Source organism: Peromyscus maniculatus, chromosome 13 (genome assembly GCF_049852395.1).
Source record: "Peromyscus maniculatus bairdii isolate BWxNUB_F1_BW_parent chromosome 13, HU_Pman_BW_mat_3.1, whole genome shotgun sequence".
Taxonomy (NCBI): domain Eukaryota; kingdom Metazoa; phylum Chordata; class Mammalia; order Rodentia; family Cricetidae; genus Peromyscus; species Peromyscus maniculatus.
The window spans coordinates 14,995,824-15,019,334 of NC_134864.1; the positions used below are offsets into that span (position 1 = coordinate 14,995,824).

Consider the following 23,511-nt stretch of genomic DNA (forward strand, 5'->3'; position numbering starts at 1 on the left):
CCTTTGCTAACATTCATAGGCTTCCAAAATTTTGTCCTACAGACATACACAAGATAGTATTTCTTTTGTGTTTTTATGTTTTCAAACATAAATGTGCATTTTGGGGGGCTGGAGAGATGTGTCAGTTGGCAAAGCGCTTGCTTTGCTCAAGGACCTGAACTCAATCCCAAGAATCCATATAAAAAAATGCCAGGCACAGTGGTACACACTCATAATATCAGTGCTGAGAGATGGAGATTGGGAAATGGTTCCCAAGACCTACTGATGCAATAGTCTAGCCTACATAGCAAGTTCCATACTAGTGTGTCTCAAAAAAGAAAATAAATGTAGATAGTGCTTGAGGAATGACACCTGAAGTTATTTGAACTACACATGTATGTGTACATATTTACATGTGAAATGGAACATGAATGAACATCTACATATATGCAAATACACACAAACCTGTGTGTTTCTTCATATGATTTAGAGTTCACTAAGTGTTTCTGTGTGTGCGTGTGTGTGTGTGTGTGTGTGTGTGTGTGTGTGTGTGTGTGTGTGCTAGTCTATTACACTTCCTTATGTTTTGGGTAGATTTTTTCAAAATTCTATATATCAACTTCTTGCATTTAGGTAACCATTACTTATGTACTGTATTGTCTACAGATTAATTCATAGAACAAACACTTTTAACTTTATATTATCTAACCTATAAACTTTTATTTTGTATTTTACATTGTTTAAAGCTTGTTTAAAGTACATTTCCATTTCTTTGTTATACGAATCTTCCACTGTCAAAATTAACTACATTATTTTACCTAAAAACTTTGTAAAACTAGAAAGTATCTATGTATATAATATGAAATAGGAATCCTTATATTTACTATTTTCTACACTGAACAGTATTCTTTCCATTGCTTATGTCTTATAGCAAATGCTTCTTTAATATATGCATATATACACACATATAACCATTTTTAAGTTGTCTACTCTGTATTTCATTTAGATGCAGATAAAAAATGCTATGCTATTCTTCCTACTCTGGTATTTTAGTATACCTCATTGTTACCAGATCAATGCTGTTTGTTTTACCTACATTTTGTGCCTATGTTCTGCAATATAAAATTTAGAAAAAATTGTTAATATCTAAAATATAAAACCCATGCCATGTGATTGATTATTACTTCATTGAATTTATAGATTATTTCACTAAGTAGCTCATACAGTGATATAGCATTATATGAATTAGCATTACATATCTGTCAATGTACCAAAGCACTTAATAATGCAGATGTGTTAAATTCTATTGTCTTCATAAATTTTTTTATGTGTAGATTTTAAATGAGTTTCTGAATTATTTATAATTCTGTGATTATGTTTTAGTCTATAATCCAGGGTCAAATAATCACTGTTTAAAGATTATATGCTTTTATGTATATATAAAGTCAATACTAGAGCAATATTAGAACTGATACTTTGCTTCAGGAATTTGTAGCAAAACAAAAATCACACTATAAAATCAAATAGCATTTAAATACTCTAATGAACTTTCTGAGAAAAAAATGGAGGCACTTATAAACAAAATAACTGTCAAAAATGCTCAGAAATGAACCTTGTAAATGAAGCACCTCTATAATGAAAATTGTAAAACACTGATGAAAGAAATTGAAGCAGACACACAAAAATTGAAAAGATCATACATGATCACAATAGAAAGAATATTGGAAAATAAAAAAGTGACCTATATATTCAATGCAACCTCAACTAAACACCATGATGTTATTTCAGAAAACAATATTGGTGTTCATTAGGTAGGGAAAAAGACATCAATAAGTTGAATTAACATGTAACACAACAAAGCTGGAAGTGTCAGCATACCTGATATCAAGACATGCCATAGAGCCACAGTAGACAAAGAAGCATGACATAGAAAGGAAGACAGAGCCCAGTGAGCCAAGGGTAAAGCTATGCAATTATCCAAGAGATAATCAGTCATCTATAGCCAGCTGAATTTTGATAGTCAAAAAGTAAACACTGAAGAAGAGACAGGTTCTTCCATATATGAATGTCCACATGCAGAAAAATGCAATTTGACCTCTGTCTTTCATTCCACAGAGAACTCCAACTCAAAGGTGATTAAAATGTAAACCTAAGACCAGAAATTATAAATTTAGTAAGATGGAACACAAAGCTACACTATATCCATATGAGCAATGATGGTCCTTTTTTTGTCTATGACTCCAAAGGTACAGAAAACAGCAGCCTCATAGATAAATGTGATCATTTAAAAAGCCATAGGCTTCTATTTAGGAAAGAAAACAACCACTGGAGTGAAAAATAACTCATAAAATGGAAGAAAATGCTTGCCACATATTCTTCTGTCCAAGGATTAATATATAAAACAGGCAAGCTTCTGAAGAAACTTTTAATAACACAAAGGTAATCCAATTTAAAAAAAGACATATGGTCCAAGACGGGCCCAGCGGCGGCCTGCTGAGGTAGACAGGCTCAGTGGTGGTGGAGACAAGCAGACGCAGGTAGGCCTGCCACGCCGGCCTGCAGAGGTAGACGGGCCCAGCGGCGGTCCACAGAGATAGACAGGCATGGCGGCGAGGACAAGCCGATGCAGGTAGGCCCTCAGAGGCGGCCTGCAGTGGTAGATGGGCCCGGCGGCGGCAGCCGACAGGAACATTCAGGCCGGGCAGCGGCCCACAGAGGTAGACTGGCACAGCGGCAGCGGCCAACAGAGACATTCAGTCCTGGCGGCAGCCGGCAAAGACATTCAGGCCCAGCGGCGGACTGCAGAGGTAGACGGGCCGGGCAGCAGTGGCCAACAGGGACATATAGGCCGAGCGGCAGCCGGCAGAGACATACAGGCCCGGTGGTGGCCCCCAGAGGTAGACAGACCCAGCGGTATCTGACAGGGACATACAGGCCCTGCGGCAGACCGCAGAGGTTGACAGGCCCAGGGATGGAGACAAGCAAATGCAGCTTGGAACAGGGATGCCCCTAACCCCAACACCCGGAGAAGAAGCTATCTCCGTGGGTCGGAACCAGAATGAATCTGAAAACTCCGTCTGAGGACAACCCAGGGCCCAGCTGCTGATCCTGTGAAACCCAACAACTTGGAGATGTTGGTGAGACTACCCTGCTCAGCTGAAACCCATCTGGGAGAGGATTCAGATGCCTACAGTTTAAAGTCTGAAGAAACAAGATCAGCTGAGGAGTTGACAAATGAACAAAACGTGATCTGGGAACAGAGAAGAAGGCGCTACCCAGCCACCAAACCAGATCACCAGAATCATAAGTATATAATTCACTGATTGAAATCAGCTGCCCCTGAAGAAATAGCCCAATAGCACCAATTTAACCAAGAACCCCTACTAAACCAAGACTAAAAATTAGAACAAGAGAGGCACTCTCAGACACAGACACCACCTGCATTGCACAGAGGAAGAGATGAATAGACGCCAGTGCAAAAATGCAGGCAACAACATAAAGACCTATATGGCAACATCAGAACCTACTGATTCTACACCTGCAAGACCTAAACATACCATGACAGAAGAAACAGAAGAAATCAACCCTAAAAATGACTTTAAGAAGATGATAGAGGCCCTTAAAGAAGAAATAAAACATTCCCTCAAAGAGGAAATAAAATCTTTCCTTAAAGAGGAAATGAAAAACTACCTTAAAGAGGAAATAAAAACTTTCCTTAAAGAGGAAATAAAAAATTCCCTTAAAGAGGAAATAAAAACTTCCCTTAAAGAGGAAATGAAAAACTCCATTAAAGAGGAAATAAAAAACTCCCTTAAAGAAATGGAAGAAAAAACGAACAAAAAATGGGAAGAAATCAAATCAAGCCAAGAAAAAGCAATTAAACAGATGAAAGAAACATTCCAAGATCTGAAAAATGAATTTGAGACAATAAAGAAAACACATGCTGAGGGAATGCTGGAAATAGAAATCCTGACTAAACGAATAGGAACTACAGAAACAAGCATAACCAACCGATTGCAAGAGATGGAACAGAGAATCTCTGACACTGAAGACACGATAGAGAAAATAGATTCATCAGTCAAAGAAAACACTAAAGACAAAAAAGTCGTAACACAAAACATACAGGAAATTTGGGACACCATGAAAAGACAAAACCTAAGAATAATAGGGATAGAAGAAGGAGAAGAATACCAACTCAAAGGCACAGAAAATATATTCAACAAAATCATAGAAGAAAACTTTCCTAACCTAAAGAAAGAAATACCTATGAAGATAAAAGAAGCTTACAAAACACCGAATAGGCTGGATCCAAAAAAAAGTCCCCTCACCACATAATAATCAAAACACTAAATACACAGAACAAAGAAAAAATATTAAGAGCTGCAAAGGAAAATGACCAAGTAACATATAAAGGCAATCCCATCAGAATAACACCAGACTACTCAATAGAGACTATGAAAGCTAGAAGATCATGGACAAACCTCATGCAGACACTAAGAGACCACGGATGCCAACCCAGACTATTATACCCAGCAAAACTCTCAATCACCATAGGCGGAGTGAACAAAATATTCCAGGATAAAACCAGATTTAATCAATACCTGTCCACAAACCCAGCCCTACAGAAAGAACTAGAAGGGAAAATCCAACCCAAAGAAGCTAAACACATCCATGAAAAATCAAGCAATAGATAATCCCATATCAACATACACCACAGGACAATACAACACAACCAAAAAAAAAAATAACAGGAATTAACAATCACTGGTCATTAATATCCATCAATATCAATGGTCTCAACTCACCTATAAAAAGACACAGGCTAACAGAATGGATAAGAAAACAGGACCCATCTATTTGCTGCATACAAGAAACACACCTTAACTCCAAAGACAGATACTACCTCCGAGTAAAGGGCTGGGAAAAGGCTTTCCAAGCAAATGGACTTAAGAAACAAGCTCGTGTAGCTATCCTAATATCTAATAAAATAGACTTCAAACTAAAATCAATCAAAAGAGACCAGGATGGATATTATATAATCATCACGGGAAAAATCTACCAAGATGAAGTCTCGATTCTAAACATTTATGCTCCAAATACAAAAGTACCCACATTCATAAAAGAAACACTACTAAAGTTTAAAACGCACATCAACCCCCACACATTAGTAGTGGGAGATTTTAACACTCCACTCTCACCAAAAGATAGATCTACCAGACTGAAACTTAACAAAGAAATAAAGGAACTAACAGATGTTATGATTCAAATGGACCTAATAGATATCTACAGAATATTCCATCCTAACACAAAAGAATATACCTTCTTCTCAGCACCCCATGGAACCTTCTCAAAAATTGACCACATGCTTGGACACAAAACAAATCTCAACAGATACAAAAAAATGGAATAACCTCCTGTATCTTATCAGACCAACATGCCTTAAAGTTAGACCTCAATAACAACAAAAATTATAGAAAACCCACAAATTCATGGAAACTGAATAATGCCCACCTGAAACATCAATGGGTCAAGGAAGAAATAAAGACAGAAATTAAAGAGTTCCTATAATTCAATGAAAATGAAAGTACAACATACCCAAACTTATGGGACACTATGAAAGCAGTGCTAAGAGGAAAATTCATAGCTCTAAATGCACACATAAAGAAGATGGAGCAATTCCCTACCTATGAATTAACAGCACAACGGAAAGCTCTAGAACAAAAAACCAAACTCACCCAGGAGAAATAGATGCCAGGAAATAATCAAATTGAGGGCTGAAATCAATGAAATAGAAAACAAGAGAACAATACAAAAAATCAATGAAACAAAGAGTTGGTTCTTTGAAAAAATCAACAAGATAGACAAACCCCTAGCCAAATTAACCAAAAGGCAAAGAGAGAGCACCCAAATTCACAAAATCAGAAATGAAAAGGGAGACATAACAACAGACAACGAGGAAATCCAGAGAATCATTGGGTCATACTTCAAAAACCTGTACTTGACAAAAATGGAAAACCAGGAAGAAATGGACAATTTTCTGGATAAATATCACATACCAAAATTAAATCAAGACCAGATAAACCATTTAAATAGACCAATAACCCCTAAAGAAATAGAAACAGTCATCAAAAGTCTCCCAACCAAAAAAAGCCCAGGACCAGATGGTTTCAGTAGAGAATTCTACCAGACTTTCAAAGAAGAACTAATACCAATCCTCTTCAAAGTGTTCCACACAATAGAAACAGAAGGAACACTACCAAACTGTTTTCATGAGGCTAAATTACCCTGATACCCAAACCACACAAAGATGCAACAAAGAAAGAGAACTACAGACCAGTCTCCCTCATGAACATTGATGCAAAAATATTCAACAAAATATTGGCAAACCGAATCCAAGAATACATCAAAACAATCATCCATCACGACCAAGTAGGATTCATCCCAGGGATGCAAGGATGCTTCAACATATGAAAATCAGTCAATGTAATACACCATATAAACAAACTGAAAGAAAAAAACCACATGATCATCTCATTAGATGCTGAAAAAGCCTTTGACAAAATCCAACACCCCTTCATAATAAAGGTCTTAGAAAGATTACGAATACAAGGAACATTTCTAAACATAATAAAAGCAATTTATAGCAAGTCAACAGCAAACATCAAATTAAATGGAGAGAAACTCAAAGCGATACCACTAAATTCAGGAACAAGACAAGGCTGTCCACTCTCCCCATATTTATTCAATATAGTCCTAGAAGTTCTAGCTAGAGAAATAAGAAAAGGAGATCAAAGGGATACAAATCAGAAAGGAAGAAGTCAAACTTTCACTATTTGCAGATGATATGATAGTATACATTAGTGACCCCAAAAACTCTACCAGGGAACTCCTACAGCTGATAAACTCCTTCAGTAAAGTGGCAGGATACAAGATCAACTCAAAAAAATCAGTAGCCCTCCTATACACAAATGATAAAAGGGCTGAGAAAGAAGTCAGAGAAACATCACCCTTTACAATAGCCACAAATAATATAAAATACCTTGGGATAACACTAATTAAACAAGTGAAGGACCTTTTTGATAAGAACTTTAAATCTCTAAAGAAAGAAATTGAAGAAGATATCAGAAAATGGAAGGATCTCCCATGCTCATGGATAAGTAGGATTAACATAGTAAAAATGGCAATCTTACCAAAAGCAATCTACAGATTCAATGCAATCCCCATCAAAATCCCAACACAATTCTTCACAGACTTGGAAATAAAAACACTCAACTTTATATGGAAAAACAAAAGACACAGGATAGCTAAAAGAATCCTATACGATAAAGCAACCCTTGGAGGCATCACCATCCCTGACCTCAAACTCTACTATAGAGCTATAGTAATAAAAACAGCTTGGTACTGGTATAAAACCCAACATACAGACCAATGGAATCGACATTAATCCATGCACATATGAACACCTGGTTTTTGACAAAGGAGCCAAAACTATACAATGGAACAAAGAAAGTATCTTCAACAAATGGTGCTGGCATAACTGGATGTCAATATGTAAAAGATTACAAATAGATCCATATCTGTCACCATGCACAAAACTCAAGTCCAAGTGGATCAAAGACCTAAACATAAATCCAGTTACATTAAACTTAATAGAAAAGAAAATAGGAAGCACTCTTGAACGCATTGGCACCGGAGACCATTTCCTAAATAAAACACGAACAGCACAAACCCTGAGCACAACAATTAATAAATGGGACCTCTCGAAACTGAGAAGCTTTTGCAGGGCAAAAGACACAGTTAATAAGATAAAAAGACAGCCAACAGATTGGGAAAAGATCTTCACTAATCCCACATCTGACAGAGGATTGATCTCCACAGTATATAAAGAACTCAAGAAACTAGACATCAAAGTACTGAACAGTCCAATTTAAAAATGGGCTAAAGAACTAAACAGAGAATTCACAAAACAAGAAATACAAATGGCTGAAAGACATTTAAAGAAATACTCAACATCCTTAATCATCAGAGAAATGCAAATCAAAACAACTCTGAGATACCACCTTACACCTTTTAGAATGGCTACAATCAAAAACACCAATGACAACCAATGTTGGAGAGGATGTGGAGCAAAGGGAACACTCCTCCACTGTTGGTGGGAATGTAAACTTGTACAACCACTGTGGAAATCAGTATGGCGGTTTCTCAGAAAATTAGGAATCGAACTACCTCAAGACCCAGCCATCCCACTCTTGGGCATACACCCAAGGAATGCTGATTTATACCATAAAGATACATGCTCAGCTATGTTCATAGCAGCACTATTTGTAATAGCCAGAACCTGGAAACAACCTAGATGCCCATCAACGGAAGAATGGATGAAAAAAATGTGGTACATATACACAATGGAGTACTACTCAGCAGAGAAAAACAATGAAAGCATGAAATTTGCAGGCAAATGGATGGAACTAGAAAAAAATCATCCTGAGTGAGGTAACCCAAACCCAGAAAGACAGTTATGGTATGTACTCACTCATAGGTGGATTCTAGATATAAAATAAAGAACAATCAGACCACAACCCATAGAAACATAGAGGCTATATATATAGCATGGAGGTCCCTAGGACGACTGTGGCATATAATAAATTTCAGTTTTACTCAATTATTAAAAAAAATGGCCAAATGAATGGAAATACATGAACTATGAACCAAAGGCTGATGGGCCCCCAGCTGGATCAGGCCCTCTGAATAGGTGAGACAGTTGATTGGCTTGATCAGTTTGGGAGGCAACTAGGCAGTGGAACCAAGTCCTGTGCTCATTGCATGAATTGGCTGTTTGAAACCTGGAACTTATGCAGGGACACTTGGCTCAGTCTGAGAGGAAGGGACTGGACCTCCCTGGACTGAGTCTACCAGGTTGATCGCAGTCCTCGGGGGAGGACGTGTCCTGGAGGAGGTGGGAATGGAGGGTGGGCTGGGGGTAAGGGGAGGGGATGGGAGGGGGGAGAATAGGGGAACCCATACCCATGGCTGATATGTAGAACTGAATGGTATTGTAAAATAATATATATATATATATATATATATATATATATATATATATATATATATATTTAAAAAAAGAAAAAAAGACATATGGTCCAAATATATATCAAAAGAAGAAATACAAATAGCTGAGAAATGATACATAAAATGTGAAAAATAATTAACCATCATGGAAATGCAAGGGAAAGCTACAATGAGATACCCCTTATGCCAGTTAGAATGATGTTATGGTCTAGATATAAAATTCTCCCCACAAGCTCACCTAGTCACTAGCTGATGGCACTGTTTGTGGAGATTTGAAACATTTGTGAGAAGGAGTGGCTACCTAGAGAGAGTATGCCTCCACTAGGAAAGCCTTGAGCTTTATATTCCAGCCTTACTTCCTTTCTCCTCTGCTTTCTATTCCAACAAAACAGATGATGAGGGATATCCAACCACCTGTTCCCCTTGCCATGTACCTGACGACAGCCATGCCTTCACTGCTATGATTGATTATATTATCCAAAATGTTAAGTCAAATTAAACTCTTCCTTTCTTAAGTTGCTGTAGGCAGACATTCTGCCTCAGTTATAACAAAAAGCTATTATCAAACTTAAAGAAAAATTCTGCCAAGGATGGAGGAAAAGAAATTGCTATACATTGTCAGTGGGGATATGGCTATTATGAAAAAACCAATTGATTTTACTCAAAAGTCAAGAGCAGATCCACTATATGATTGAGATACTTTATATATAAAAACACAAGCATTTATATTCCTTATAGTTTTAAGGATCAGACCATGGCTGATTGTCTCAGTTCCTTTGGCTCAGGCAGCACACGCTCATACAACCCTTCACTGCATGGTCAGGATAGAAATAAGAGAAAGTAATGTATCAGATTGCCACAGTCCCATTCAGAATACATGCTTACTGACCTAAGGACTTCTGGTTAGGCCTCACCTCTTAGATTTCCTAAAGCCTCCTAATATTTTTTTCTGGGAAATAAGCCCTTCTTACCATACTGAACTTTATGGCACATTAAAGAACTCTTGAAAGTACAGCAATCTCAAAGAGAATTGATCAGCATACCAAAGAAATACCATACCCTAAATTAACTACTATTAACTACTCTAAGAGTCACAAAATTATGATACTCAATTGACCTAGGTACCTATTAATCAATAAACAGATAAAAATAAGTGACTATGTATATAACACATGCATATATATATATATATATTATACATAATATATATGATAAACATATGTGTATGAGTATTGTATAGGTACAAAGAAAATGAAATCCCATCACTGTAAACAAATATATGGACTGCAAGGGAAACAATTATAAGTTAGCCACAGAAAGACAAATACAAAATGCTAGGGGCTGACATACAAGATAAGAAAGATGAAAAAGAGCTTATCTGCATGTAGAACACTGGTTATAATAGGGGAGATGGAAAAAAGATTGGCGACAGATAAAAGGTGGCATAAAACCATACAAGGAATGAATAAGCTGTTGTGTTTTGTACAGTCTGATGACCATGGTCTCCAATAATCTGTTCTGTAATTTATAAGGATTTTCAAAATGGCTTAAAAACCACAAATAAGGGTGGGATGAAAAGACTAATTATCATGATTCAGTGTCTGTTATCTTCAGGTTGTGAGATACCACGATGAGCTCACTAATAGAGTTAATTAACTGTATTCAGACAATTTAAATAACTTTAAAATGCCCATTTTTAAAATTTAAAGAGTATTGTTAACTGTTTCAGATGAACATTTGTCAAGTGCTGTGGTTTAGCTCCTGCATTGTTAAAATGTGTGCATGTAATATTTATATAGAATTAATATTAAGTAGGCTAGTTATGGTGCTGTATACCTGAAACTCTAGAACTTCAGAGGCTGAAGAAGGCTTAACTCTTCAAGAGTAGCCTGATCAGTATAGTACAACTTTAAATTAAATTAAAGACTTGTTGAAATATAATGAATTACTACTAAGAATTCATGATTTAATAAAGAGTAGAACTTGGAGAAAAGGAGCAGGTGAAAATAAATCTTACTTTACACAGAATATATACTTAGTTTTGAAAGAATTCAACTAATATACATCTACCTCTTCAAAGTCAATTTAATCTAAACATAAACACGACTACTCAGTTCATCAAAATAAAAAAAAATGTATCTTAAAATTCACTTGAAGCCGGGCGTTGGTGGCGCACGCCTTTAATCCCAGCACTCGGGAGGCGGAGGCAGGCAGATCTCTGTGAGTTCGAGGCCAGCCTGGGCTACCAAGTGAGCTCCAGGAAAGGCGCAAAGCTACACAGAGAAACCCTGTCTCGAAAAACCAAAAAAAAAAAAAAAAAAAAAAAAAAAAATTCACTTGAAAGTACAAAAGACCAAGAATAGTGAAAACCATCATGGACAATAAGAACACTGGCAAATGTACCACAACACATGATTTCAAGTTATACTACAGGACCATAATAATAAAAGAGCATGGTACTGGCACAAAAATAGACTACTTAATAAAATAGATTATCCAGATGTAACTCTATGGAACTAAGTCACCTGAGCTTTGAAAAAGAAGCCAAATAATATAGATTGGAGAAGACAGACTCTTCAGTAAATGATGATGTGGGATTAGAATCAGACTTGATTCTTGTCTCTCACCCAGCACAGAAAAATAAAAAAAAAAAACAGTTCCAAATGGATAAAAGAACCCAACATTAGATCTGAAACTCTGAAACAACTAGAGGATAAAGTTGAGAGTACATTTAAAGGTAAGTAAAGGAATTTCTATATGTGATTCCAGTGAGTCAAGAAATAATATAAACAATGGGCATGTGGAATCTCATGAGATCAAAACATGTCTGCTCTGCAAAGGAAACCACTAAGAGAATGAGGACGTAGCCTACTAAATGGAAGGAAGTCTTCCCCGATCTACATGTGACATGGAAGACTGGAATAAACAGAGAAGGAACTGGACCTAGAAAAAGCAAACAACACAAATAGCAAACCATCCAGGGGACTTTACCGAGAGTCATTTAAAGAGGAGGCACAAAGAGCTAACAAATACTTTAGAAGGAAGAGGGGTCTCTTCCCTAATAAAATCTATTTTTCTTGCTCTCAGTGTTTCTAGTTCGTTCTCTATATTTGAGAGAGAGCAGGTGCAGGGAGAACATGCATAGGGAAGAAGGGAGGAAAGAGAAAGAGGGAAAAACTATGATATATTTTAATTTTAAAATAAAAATAGTTTTAAAAAGGAACAGGATGTTTAGCAAAGACCAATGAGTAATAAAACAATATCTCCAGCAAAGAGAAAAATAACTGGAAATTGGAAAGACAGAGATACAAATGTGAGTTAGGAAGACTCAGTTGATGTTATTTTAAAGACTTCTGCAAGTTCTATCCAGAGTGAAAAGTTCACTAAAAATAAAGCAAGACTGCATGTGAAAATTACAACATGCAATATATATTACAGAAAGAAAATTTTAAGTAGAAGGAAAAAACATTCACAATAGGATTAAATGTTGTATCAGGCTTCCTCTGCACCCTGGTATCTGTCGCTACGGTAGTCCTGTTTCTTAAATATAGAAAGAAAAGATTTTTCTATTCAATACTGTGATTTATTGTGTTGGAGGGAGTGTGTGTAGACAGAAGTTCTTCCAATTAATTTCATCTTGTTAAATGTCATATTTACTGCTCCAGGGAATATAAACACAAAATAATATAAAATCTATTAAAAATTACAGTTGTGCATCATCAGTCTCTGGCACTAGAAAGGTCCCTAGAAATGCCAAATAATAAAAGTGCTCTTCATTTCTATTACAAGAAAAATGCACACTTTAATTAAGAGACTCCAAAACTTTCACTAAAATTTAGTAAACACTTTGCCATTTTTGGCTCTATAAGAAAATTAACAGGATGACTTAATTGGCTTATTAACAAAAGTATTTTACTTTACCTGAAGAGCATGAAACAAATCCTTCAAACGAGGTCCAAATTTCTTATATCTAAGCTTCTTGTCAAAAGTGAGCGGTCCTTTTTCTCTCCTAAGTTTTAACTTGCGTGCACCTATAGATCACAAGTAAAACAATCTTATTTTGAAGCCAGTAAGAAAATGTACGCCATGCATTTGTACACATGATAGTAATCCCAGTTTGCCATAGAAAGGCAAATAAATTATTTTTGTTTTTTTTTTTTTGTTTTTTTTTTTTTTGTTTTTTTGTTTTTTCGAGACAGGGTTTCTTTGTGTAGCTTTGCGCCTTTCCTGGAACTCACTTGGTAGACCAGGCTGGCCTCGAACTCACAGAGATCCGCCTGCCTCTGCCTCCCGAGTGCTGGGATTAAAGGCGTGCGCCACCACCGCCCGGCTCAAATAAATTATTTTTTTTTTTTTTTTTTTTTTTTTTTTTTTTTTTGGTTTTTTCGAGACAGGGTTTCTCTGTGTAGCTTTGCGCCTTTCCTGGAGCTCACTTGGTAGCCCAGGCTGGCCTCGAACTCACAGAGATCCGCCTGCCTCTGCCTCCCGAGTGCTGGGATTAAAGGCGTGCGCCACCACCGCCCGGCTGAATTATTTTTAAACAAACTAAAACCAATGTGTATTTTAGAATGCAAATTATTCTACAGTAGTGCTTTGCAAAAGACAGTTACATGATAATGAAACTTTCTCACTACTGCATGGCCCAATTCTGCAGTTGTTCAGTATGTATGTCTCAACTGCTGAAAGGGTGCTTCCTATGGCCAAATTAACCAGTTCTTAGTTTAATGTAGAATTCAACAGCCACATTCAAAAAATTATTAAGGGTGGATGACACAGGCCTGAAACACACCCCCCCACACACAAAAAAAACCCACCTTCATATATTACAATGTATTTTGTGGTACTACTAGAGCACTAACAAGTGAGAACTTTTTTGTAATAATACATAGCAATAATGTAATAGTGTTAATAGTAGTACTAAATGTAACTATCTGATATATTGTGTACCCAAATAAACTTGCCTGAGGATCAGAGGACAGGGCCAGCCACTAGATTAGACATAGAAGCCAGGCAGTGGTAGCACACAACTTTAATCCCAGCACCTGAGATCTCATGCCTTTGCTTGGGAAGTACACATGCCTTTAATCCAAGAAAGTGATATGGCAGGGCAGAGAAAGGTATGTAAGGTGTGAGGAAACAGGAACTAACTCTCTTTAGGCTGAAGATTTCGTAGAGGTAAGAACTAGTGGCTGGCTGCTCTGCTTCTCTGATCTTTCAGCTTTCACCCTGATATCTGGCTCTGGATTTTTTATTAAAAGAACATCTGAGATTCCAACAACAATTTTCACTCTAATACACATATCATCATACTTATTTTACTTCTCCCAGCCCCTTTATCTTTTCTTCTTACATAACCTCTTCTCTCCCTTCATGGCATATATATATATATATATATATATATATATATATATATATATGCCATCTCAGCTTTCTTTCCTGGAAGTGTTATGATGTTTCTTTATATCTGAGTGAAGTGCCCTGGGAAACACATTTTCCTTATCCAGTCATCTGTTGGTGGATGTCAAGGATGCTTTTGTATCATGGGTCCTGTTAATAGTGCAGCAGCAGTCATGAAGGATATCTAGTCAGGACTTCCTTAATAATAGCCAATCTGGATGGTGAGAGATTGAATCTCAAAACAGTTTCCATCATCATTTTTTTGATTATGAAAGTTGTTATACGCTTATTTTTAAACATTGTAGATTAGAATATAAAGTAGTTAATTTCATAACTATTTTCAAGCATATATGTTATCATATAGTTGATTTCATAATTGTATTTTCAGGCTTATATGTTATCATATAGTTAATTTCATAACTGTATTTTCAGGCTTATATGTTATCATACTTTGTTCTTATTAGTCACCTTTATTGATTTCATAACTGTATATTCAAGCATATATGTTACCATATAGTTGATTTCATAACTGTATTTTCAGGCTTATATGTTATCATACTTTGTTCTTATTAGTCTCCTTTCTCTATTGCTCTTGCACATGTCATCTTTCCCCTTCAATTTATCCTTAGCTCCTGTTATGTCTCAACACTTGTTTATGTATTATCCGTATTATTTCATTACTGTATATCCAACTTCCCTTAAGCTCTCTTCAGACCTTCACAGGGTCATCTTTCTAGTTCAGGCATCCCTCCCCCCTCCACAACAAACACACACACACACACACACACACACACACACACACACACACACATGCATACACACTTACACATGCATGCACACACATCCACACATATATGTACACACATAGTTTTAAATTCACATCTCACATATGGAAGAGAAGACATGTTATATTTGACTTTCTGAGTCTTACTGGTTTTACTTAAGATAATATTTTCTAGTTCTGTCAGTTGTCTTAAAATTTTTCATTGCTTGGTCTTTATGGCTTAAAAAAATTCCACTGTGCATGAGCCAGGTGTCACTGTGGGAGTCAGGCAATGTAATGCACCATGAAGAAGTCAGAATGAAAACTTGGGTCAGATTGACTCCATTCACTTGGATCAGATCTTGGAAAGTCTGATGCCTAGTGGTTTATTGTCAGCATTTTTAAAAACAATATAAGTTGGAAAAAAAAACAGTTTCTGGTGTAAAACAATCCCAGAGGCACAAGGAGGTAATAATTACATTCAAATTCAACTCAAGGTACATGTCATGTCTTCCAAGAAGATGGATTCTGGAGCTAGGCCACCTGTATTAGCAGCTTAAGGTCCTAAGGAAGAATCTGACTTGGTCTTAGTCACACAAACAGCATTGAGTTTATTTGGGATATTAGCCACTTCTGCTCCTGGTTGTGAAAGTTTAGAGGAGTCCCTGGTTATACGGATAGTATAAAGGTCATTTGGAATATTGGATATCTCAGGTCCTATTGTAGGGTCTTATGGGCATTCCTAACTATACAGATAATGTAAGACTCATTTAGATTACTAGCCACCTCCACTCCTGGTGAAGTGACCTGGCCAAACAGATAAATAACACAGATCACTAGGATGTTAATAACTTCTAACTTTCAGGATGGAAGAACAGATTTTATGTCCATTATTTTGAGAGGACAACCCTGTGTGCATAACATTCCTGGTTTCCCTGGAGATCTGTGGATGTAAGAATCTTTGTGCTCACAACACATAGGTACTATGTTTTCTTTAGCCCATTAAACTATTTATTAACACTAGATTGGTTCAGTTTTCTAAATAGTGTAAATAGTGAGGCAATAAGTAAAGATAAACAGCTATTTCTGTGGTAGAGTCCCTCAGGCATACATATTGAAGAGTGGTATAACTAGGTCATATGGTAGATTTGTTTAAATTTTTTTAAAAAAGATTTTTAGTTATATGTAAATTTGTGTGTGTATGTGTGTGTGTGTGCGCGCGCACGTGTGTATGAGCACACATAAGCAACTGCTTCTGAAGCCCAGTTGTGACCAAGCTCAGGTCCTGGGCAAGAGTAGTATGCATTTCTAATTGCTAAGATCTCTTTCCAGCCTTTTTTTTTTCAGGTTATTTTTTTTCTTTTGAAGAACCACCAGAGAACCTGTATAAGTTTATATTCCCACCAGCAGTGAGTAAGGGTTTATTACCCCAAATCCTCATTAATCTTTACTCTCTTGATTACAGTTATTCTAACCAAGCCAAGATGGAATTTCAATGTGGGTTTAATTTGCATTTCCTTAACGGGAAAAGATGTTGAACATTTTTAAAATATTTAAAATATTAAAATATTTATTGTCATTTGTATTTCTTTAAGATGTGACTGGGTTTTTAGCATGTTTTCTGATAGTGATGAGCTTTCCTTTTTTGGAACTGTTTCGGCTGCATCCCAAATGTTTAAGTATATTGTAATTTCCATTTGTATTGCTTTAATAACTGAATGATCAGACTTTACTTAGGCTACTCTTTGTCTGCTTGCCCTTGCCCTCACTAGGAAGTCCATTCCTTCACTATATTCAAACCTACTTGTTTGGGGTTCCATTGTATAGTGAAGACAGGCTGAGACATCCAGACTTACGGACTGAAAAACTAAAGGACTCTTGGAACCTTCTGTTCATAGGCAACCCCATTGTTGGATTAGCTGGACCACAGCCTTTTAGTCATTCTAATAAGTCCTCTTTCTATATGTATATAACTTCTATAAGTTCTGTTACTTTAGAGAATTCTAACACACTAGATAAATAGATTTGGTTCAGTTCATTTATAAGAGACAATTATAGGAACTTTAAACAAAATTGCTATTATTAAAAGGAAATAAGGAGTGATTATATATATATGTATGTATATTAGTGAATTTGTGGTGCATGAATATAATATTTAGATGTGATATTGCTTGATTTGGTAAAAAACCAAAAAAAAAAAAAAAAAAAACCAACCACACTAGGATACTATGTATCCCAGAGCAATACCTGCAGGAGAAACATATTCACAAAGAAAATAAAGAAATGTAGTGTATCTGTGCTTTTGAGAACGGTAGGTGAGGGTATGAATTACTCTAACTAATTCATAATGTTTTTATACTCACCAGGTAAGTGAGTTGGAAAACACAACAATGGAATAAATGAGATCCATGAAAGTGAAGTGGCAAAAAGAAAACCAGCCCACCAAATAACTTGACGCTGTAGAAAGTTGTGAGCTCTCCTTGAAGAAAGAAACATAAAATTTAAACATAGTTAGGGTTAAATTAGAGATGTTCTGTTAATTTGCATTCATTTGTAACTTGTCACTATTAATTTTGGGGTTTTGCTGACATGAGTCAGTTGTGAATATTCAGTTGCATGGTGTGACTTTGCTCCTGTCAGAGCCTAACTTTCTCACTTTTCTTTTCAGTGACACTACTCAGGTAGCAGAAGCTCCTGTTTGTTTCTAGTGAAAATTATCTCCATTAGGAGTTGTACCCCTGGAACACCAAGTCTCCTTCTTTATCCTGGTCCTCTGAATCTTGCACCTGGACATCTGGGGCAAGAAGCCTTGCCCTGGAAGTCATACAGCTTCTCCTGTATATGGCATCTGACCCTTAGAGTGACAGATCATCTGAAATCCCTTCCTTCGGGTCCCTTGTGTAAGTGCTTTTGATTCTTCTGTGGTCTTTCCATTTTCCACATTGGGTCCATTTGCGTACTTTTTAAGGTTTCCTTCGCTTCTCACAGAGCTTAGCAACTGGCAAGGCAGAGACGGGGTATGAAAGACCCTGTGCTGGGATTTGCTGAGTTTCTCTTCCACAGAGTGACTATGAGCTATCAGTGTCTCTAGTTTTTACTTAAGGCTGAGGACACCTAGAATAACTTTCAAAGTTACCAAGGGTTTTTTTTGTTTGTTTGTTTGTTTTTATCATTTAGGGATAAGATCTACAGAAGTCAGTGAATACATTGTTAATCTTTTTAGCTCAGCACCCATGGGAAATCTTAGCCTGAAGCTACAGAGATGACACAGAGAGAAAATGTGAGCACTGGATGTCCTTGCAAGGACCATGGTTTGACTTTCAGGACCCACATGGTGGCTAATGATCATCTCTAAGTTAATTTTCATAGGATTCAGCACCTTCCTCTCCACTTTGTGGGCCCTTCACACACATGATGCAGGCATATATCCTGTCAAAACACCCACACTTACAAAATACAAATAAATATTTTTAAAAAATAAAATCTTCTCTAGCCAGCTATTGTACTAAAATACTCACTTCCACATAAACTTGTATTGGAGGACCTGTGTTCCTGCAAGTATTAATGAGTTCTTTAGACTTTCTCTTCCATAAAAAAGTGGAAATGTTCACAGTGTTATTCACTGAGGAGGCAACTCCTTGTATTTTGAGGACATTATTCAGGAATGTATCAACACACAATGCCATAGCGGTTTAATCTTCAGTTCCACAATCTGCTCCCATGTATGTTAATATGTAACATCCATAGGAACTACACCTTTCCTTTTTGTTATTTTCCATTTACGGCTATTTATTTATTGTGGTGCTAATGTTTGAGCCCAGGGCTTTCTGCATGGTAAGCAGGAGTTCTATCATCAAAATACAACCAGCCTTTTCAAAAATTTCAAGTTCACTCTAAGCTATGAAGCCAGGCCTTAATTTCACCAAAACTTGAGAGTGCATGGATCATCACTGCCCCTGGCTTTGTGATGCTTGTAATAGCCAGAATTTTGTGTTTCTTAGTATTTTGAATCCACTTATATGGTTTTATTAATGGCATTCACATATGATACAATTGTTTTATATTATGGGTAATTGCACACCTAGAAGAACCGAGGTCTCAACTACATGCAAAACCTAAAATGAAATGTTAAATGCAAGCAAAATTTTGACAGGGTTATCATAGTTACCAGATACATTTTTAAATCAAAAAATTTTCCTCATGCCCAGAAATAAGTGATTTGAAAACTAAAAACCATTATGATTTCACTATGCAACACTCAGCAAACTGTTGAAAGTCTCATGCACTAGTTTTCTGATTCATTTTTAAGAAAGACTATACTAAAAATTCTTCAAACAACAGAAAAAGACTAGAGAAAGTAGCGCAGCCTGATGTTTTCATTAATGGAAAGGTAATAATAATTACAACTAGACATATGAATTTAGCTGAAGTCTGAGTGCTTTGGTCATTAACAGAATGCCAAATTTATCAAGAAGAATTTTTTTAAAACAATTCTTATGTTTAAAACCTCTTTGTCATGTTTGTTTATTTTGTTTTATGTATATGAGTGCTTTGTCTGCATGTTAGTTAGTAGTACACCCTATGCAGAATTCAGAAGCGATTGTTGGACTCCCTGGACTGGAGTGACAGATGTGAACTAGCATGTACTCAAATCCCAACCCAGGTCCTCTGAAAGAACAAGTGTTCATTACTGCTGACCCATATCTTTATTCCCAAAGAGTAATTTTGTGATACTAGACCCTGATAGCTGATAAAATCTAATAATCCCTGTGTGTATCTCTCTCTGTGTGGATTTGTAGACAATTAGTAAAATGTACAATAAAATTTTGAATATTAAAAAATGAGATTTAATATAGAAATAAAAAGTATGTCATGGGGCAGACCAGACAACAAGGAAGAAAAACTATAACTATAAAGATATTAAATTTATTATGAAATTCATTATTACCAATAATTGTTAGAAAATGTATAGAATATGTGTGTAAAATAGAATATAAAGTATATAAAGTGAATAAGGTATATAAAATAGAATCAAAGACAAAAAATAGCATAATCATATCAATTGTAAAAAAATTCCATGGTAAAATCTCAACCCCTCTTCATAGTAAAACCCCAAAGTAGTACTCAAAGATTCATGCACATCTGAGTATAGAGGACATAAGCCATGACTGCAAAACACTGCTAAACAAAGACAATCTGAAAGCATTTTCTTGACAGTGGAGAATGTAAAATGGGTATCTACTCTCTGTACTCTTACTCAAGTGAGCACTTAAAATCTTAACCCATCCAGCAGGATGAGGAAAAGAAATAAAAAAGGAACATACGTAGGAAGGGACAAACCAAACCAATCTATTTAAAGACAAGATTCTACATCTAAAATACCCTAAGGAGTCAGTCTTAACACTCCTGAGAGATTGTGACAAACACTCTTGGCAGAGAAGTTGAATAGAAAATTGTGTAAAGAGATTAGTGACTTTCCTAGAACTAATAAGATGCATATGGAGAGAAAGCAGGAAGATAATCACATTCACAGTTGCACCAAAACATAAAGGACTTAGAGAAAAACTATTGAAAGTAAAAGAAACTATAGTTAATTACACAAAACACTAGAAGGTAAAAACCATTAAGAACAAGAGGGGGGGGGAGGAACTAGTAATAGTTGGATTGACCTCCATGTACATGATTTAGGAGAGTAGCGTGAAAATGGACTGTCTTAGTTATGGTTTCTATTGCTGTGAAGAGACACCATGACCACAGCAACTCTTATAAGGAAAACATTTAATTGACATGGCAGCTTACAGAGATTTAGTCCATTGTCTTCATGGTGAGGAGCACGGTGGCATGCAGGCAGACATGGTGCTGGACAAGGAGCTACTACATGTTGCTATAGAGGCAACAGCAAGTAGATTGAGTGTCACACTGAGTGAAGCTTGAGCAAAAAAGATATCAAAGCCTACCCCCACAGTGACACACTTCCTCCAACAAGGCCACACCTACTGCAACAAGGTCACACCTCCAAATAGTCCCTCTCCTTTTGGGAGTCATTTTCTTTCAAACCACCACATTCCTCTACCTGGTCCCCAGTGCCTTGTAGTCACATCATAATACAAAAAATGTATCAGTCCAACTTCAAAAGTCCCCACAGTCTATAGCAGTATCAAACTAACATAAAAGTCTAGAGTTCAAAGTCTCTTCTGGGATTCATGCAATCTTTTAACTGTAATCCCCTATCAAATCAAAATCGAAAAGCAGATCACATGCTTCCAACACATAATGGCACAGAACATACATTACCATTTGAAAATGTAGGAAAGGGAGCATAGTGAGGAAATAATGGACCAAAGCAAGACTGAAAACCAGCTGGGGAAACTCCAAACTCTGCGTCTCCACATCTGATGTAAAAACACTCTTATATCTTATATCAGATTTCTACTCCGTTCAGCTCTACTGCCTGCCTATCAAGATGTAGCCAGTACCACATCTGCCAGTACAGTGGGGCAATACTCCTTGCCAAGATGATAATGGACTGAATTTCTGAAAATGTAAGCTACTCCAATTAAATGTTTTTCCTTCATAAGAGTTGTTGTGGTCATGATGTCGCTTCACAGCAATAGAAACCCTCACTAAGACACATATTCCTGAACATGGTCTATAGATACAATGGAATACTTATCAAATTCTAATAGCATTTTTTTACATAACTAGAATAAATATCCTAAAATTCAAAGCCCCTAAGAGCTAAAGAGTGTCTGAGCAAATGGAGTACTGGAGAAATCAACATACAAGGTTTCAAACTGTGCATCAGATTCATAGTGCCCAAAAAACTGCAAGGTGCTGGCACAGAAATAGATGTCTAAACAAATGGGATAGAGATGATGACAAACAAAACCTCCTCTACAGATATCTAATCTCAAAACAAAGAGAGACCACCTGTTGGAGAAAAGACAACTTCCTTCAAACCTGGTTCTGGAGAAAGTGGTCCATGTGCACAATAATGGAAGTATATTCTTTCTTCTCTCCCTAAAAAATTAGTTTAAAATGTATCAAAGGTCTTTCTCTAAGGCCTGAAAATTTGAATTTAGCAGAGAAAAACTGAAGGAAGATACTACAGGGTGGAGACATAGGCATTATTTCTGTGACACTAGCTATGTGGGTTCTCTCTTGATTCCTGATGCTCTTCCTCCACCTTCACAGAATATCATTTGTCCTCCTTATTTTTTTAATATTCAATGAAAGATAACAAATCATCAGAGCTTGTCATGCAGTATTTTAATTTTTGAGATGCTTAACATACTCTGTGTTGCCTAAATTTAAGGTAGTAACTTATTTTTGTCCTTTTCTTGAAAATAGATTCTTTTCTCATACAGCATATCTGAATTGTAGTTTCCACATGGGGTCCCAGTCCTAAGCATGAAACTATTTTCAATGGATGCACATTTGCAAAGGGACATAAGTTTTCTACAATAGAGTGTGTTACATTCCATAACGGCAACATTCTAGAGCTGGTTGCATGGCCAGGAGCAGTTGCCCAATTCAAAATGAACTCAATGGGTCTTTTACAACCTTTTTTTTTCATTTTGTTTTGTTTCATCATTTATATTTTGTCCTATTGATCTTTTTATTGTTTGTTTTGATTTTCATTTTTTTGTGGGGGTTGTTTCTTTTTCATTTTTTGTCTTTGTTTTGTTGACTGCATGAGAAAGACAGATTATAATGCTAGGTGGAAAGGAAGGTAGGGAGAATCTAAGAGAAGTATTGTATGGGGGAAGAATATGATCTTAACATTGTGTTAAAAACTCTAAGTAATATGAAAACTTCTTGATATCATGCAAATAATTATAACTACTATACTGTATTGAATGAATATTTTAAGTTTTTTAATCAACAAAACAAAAAAGTTATTGAGCATTAAGTAATGATTCTAGTTACATTTCAAATAGTAAAAATATGAATTCATACTATAAATGTATTTATGTTTACATATATGTACACATCACACTCAGTTGTATATATTTTTCTAAAAGTGCTACTAACTAAATATATTATTTATGAGCTATGGTATCTATTCAAGTATTCTATATGATGTAAACAAAATCGAAAAATAAATAGTATGACATACCCTTCTGTCGAATCTTCAGTGCTTGTAGGCTTAAGATTTGGTGATCCAGTTGTGTAACCCAGACCGTATCCCAGTACTTGTACAAGTTCACCGATACCTTGAAAATCAACCCAACACCAAATAGTTTCACAACCTAACTTGATTATAATAAAAAAACAACTATGTGTGATATCTGAAAGTTTTTTAG

At 36.2% G+C, this 23,511-nt stretch overlaps 1 protein-coding gene across 3 annotated transcripts in view; it reads right to left on the minus strand.

Annotated features, from left to right (window-relative positions):
• The window catches only part of Slco6a1 (solute carrier organic anion transporter family member 6A1), a 90,649-nt gene that overhangs the window by 55,876 nt on the left and 11,262 nt on the right, over positions 1 to 23,511 (minus strand). For all 3 annotated transcript variants that reach the window (XM_016004197.3, XM_076549689.1, XM_042259910.2), the window contains exons 4-6: positions 23,325 to 23,421; positions 17,569 to 17,684; positions 12,967 to 13,076 (exon numbers count right to left, since the gene is read on the minus strand). In XM_016004197.3, the coding sequence (XP_015859683.1) occupies positions 12,967 to 13,076; positions 17,569 to 17,684; positions 23,325 to 23,421 (323 nt within the window). The remainder of the gene's footprint in view (positions 1 to 12,966; positions 13,077 to 17,568; positions 17,685 to 23,324; positions 23,422 to 23,511) is intronic.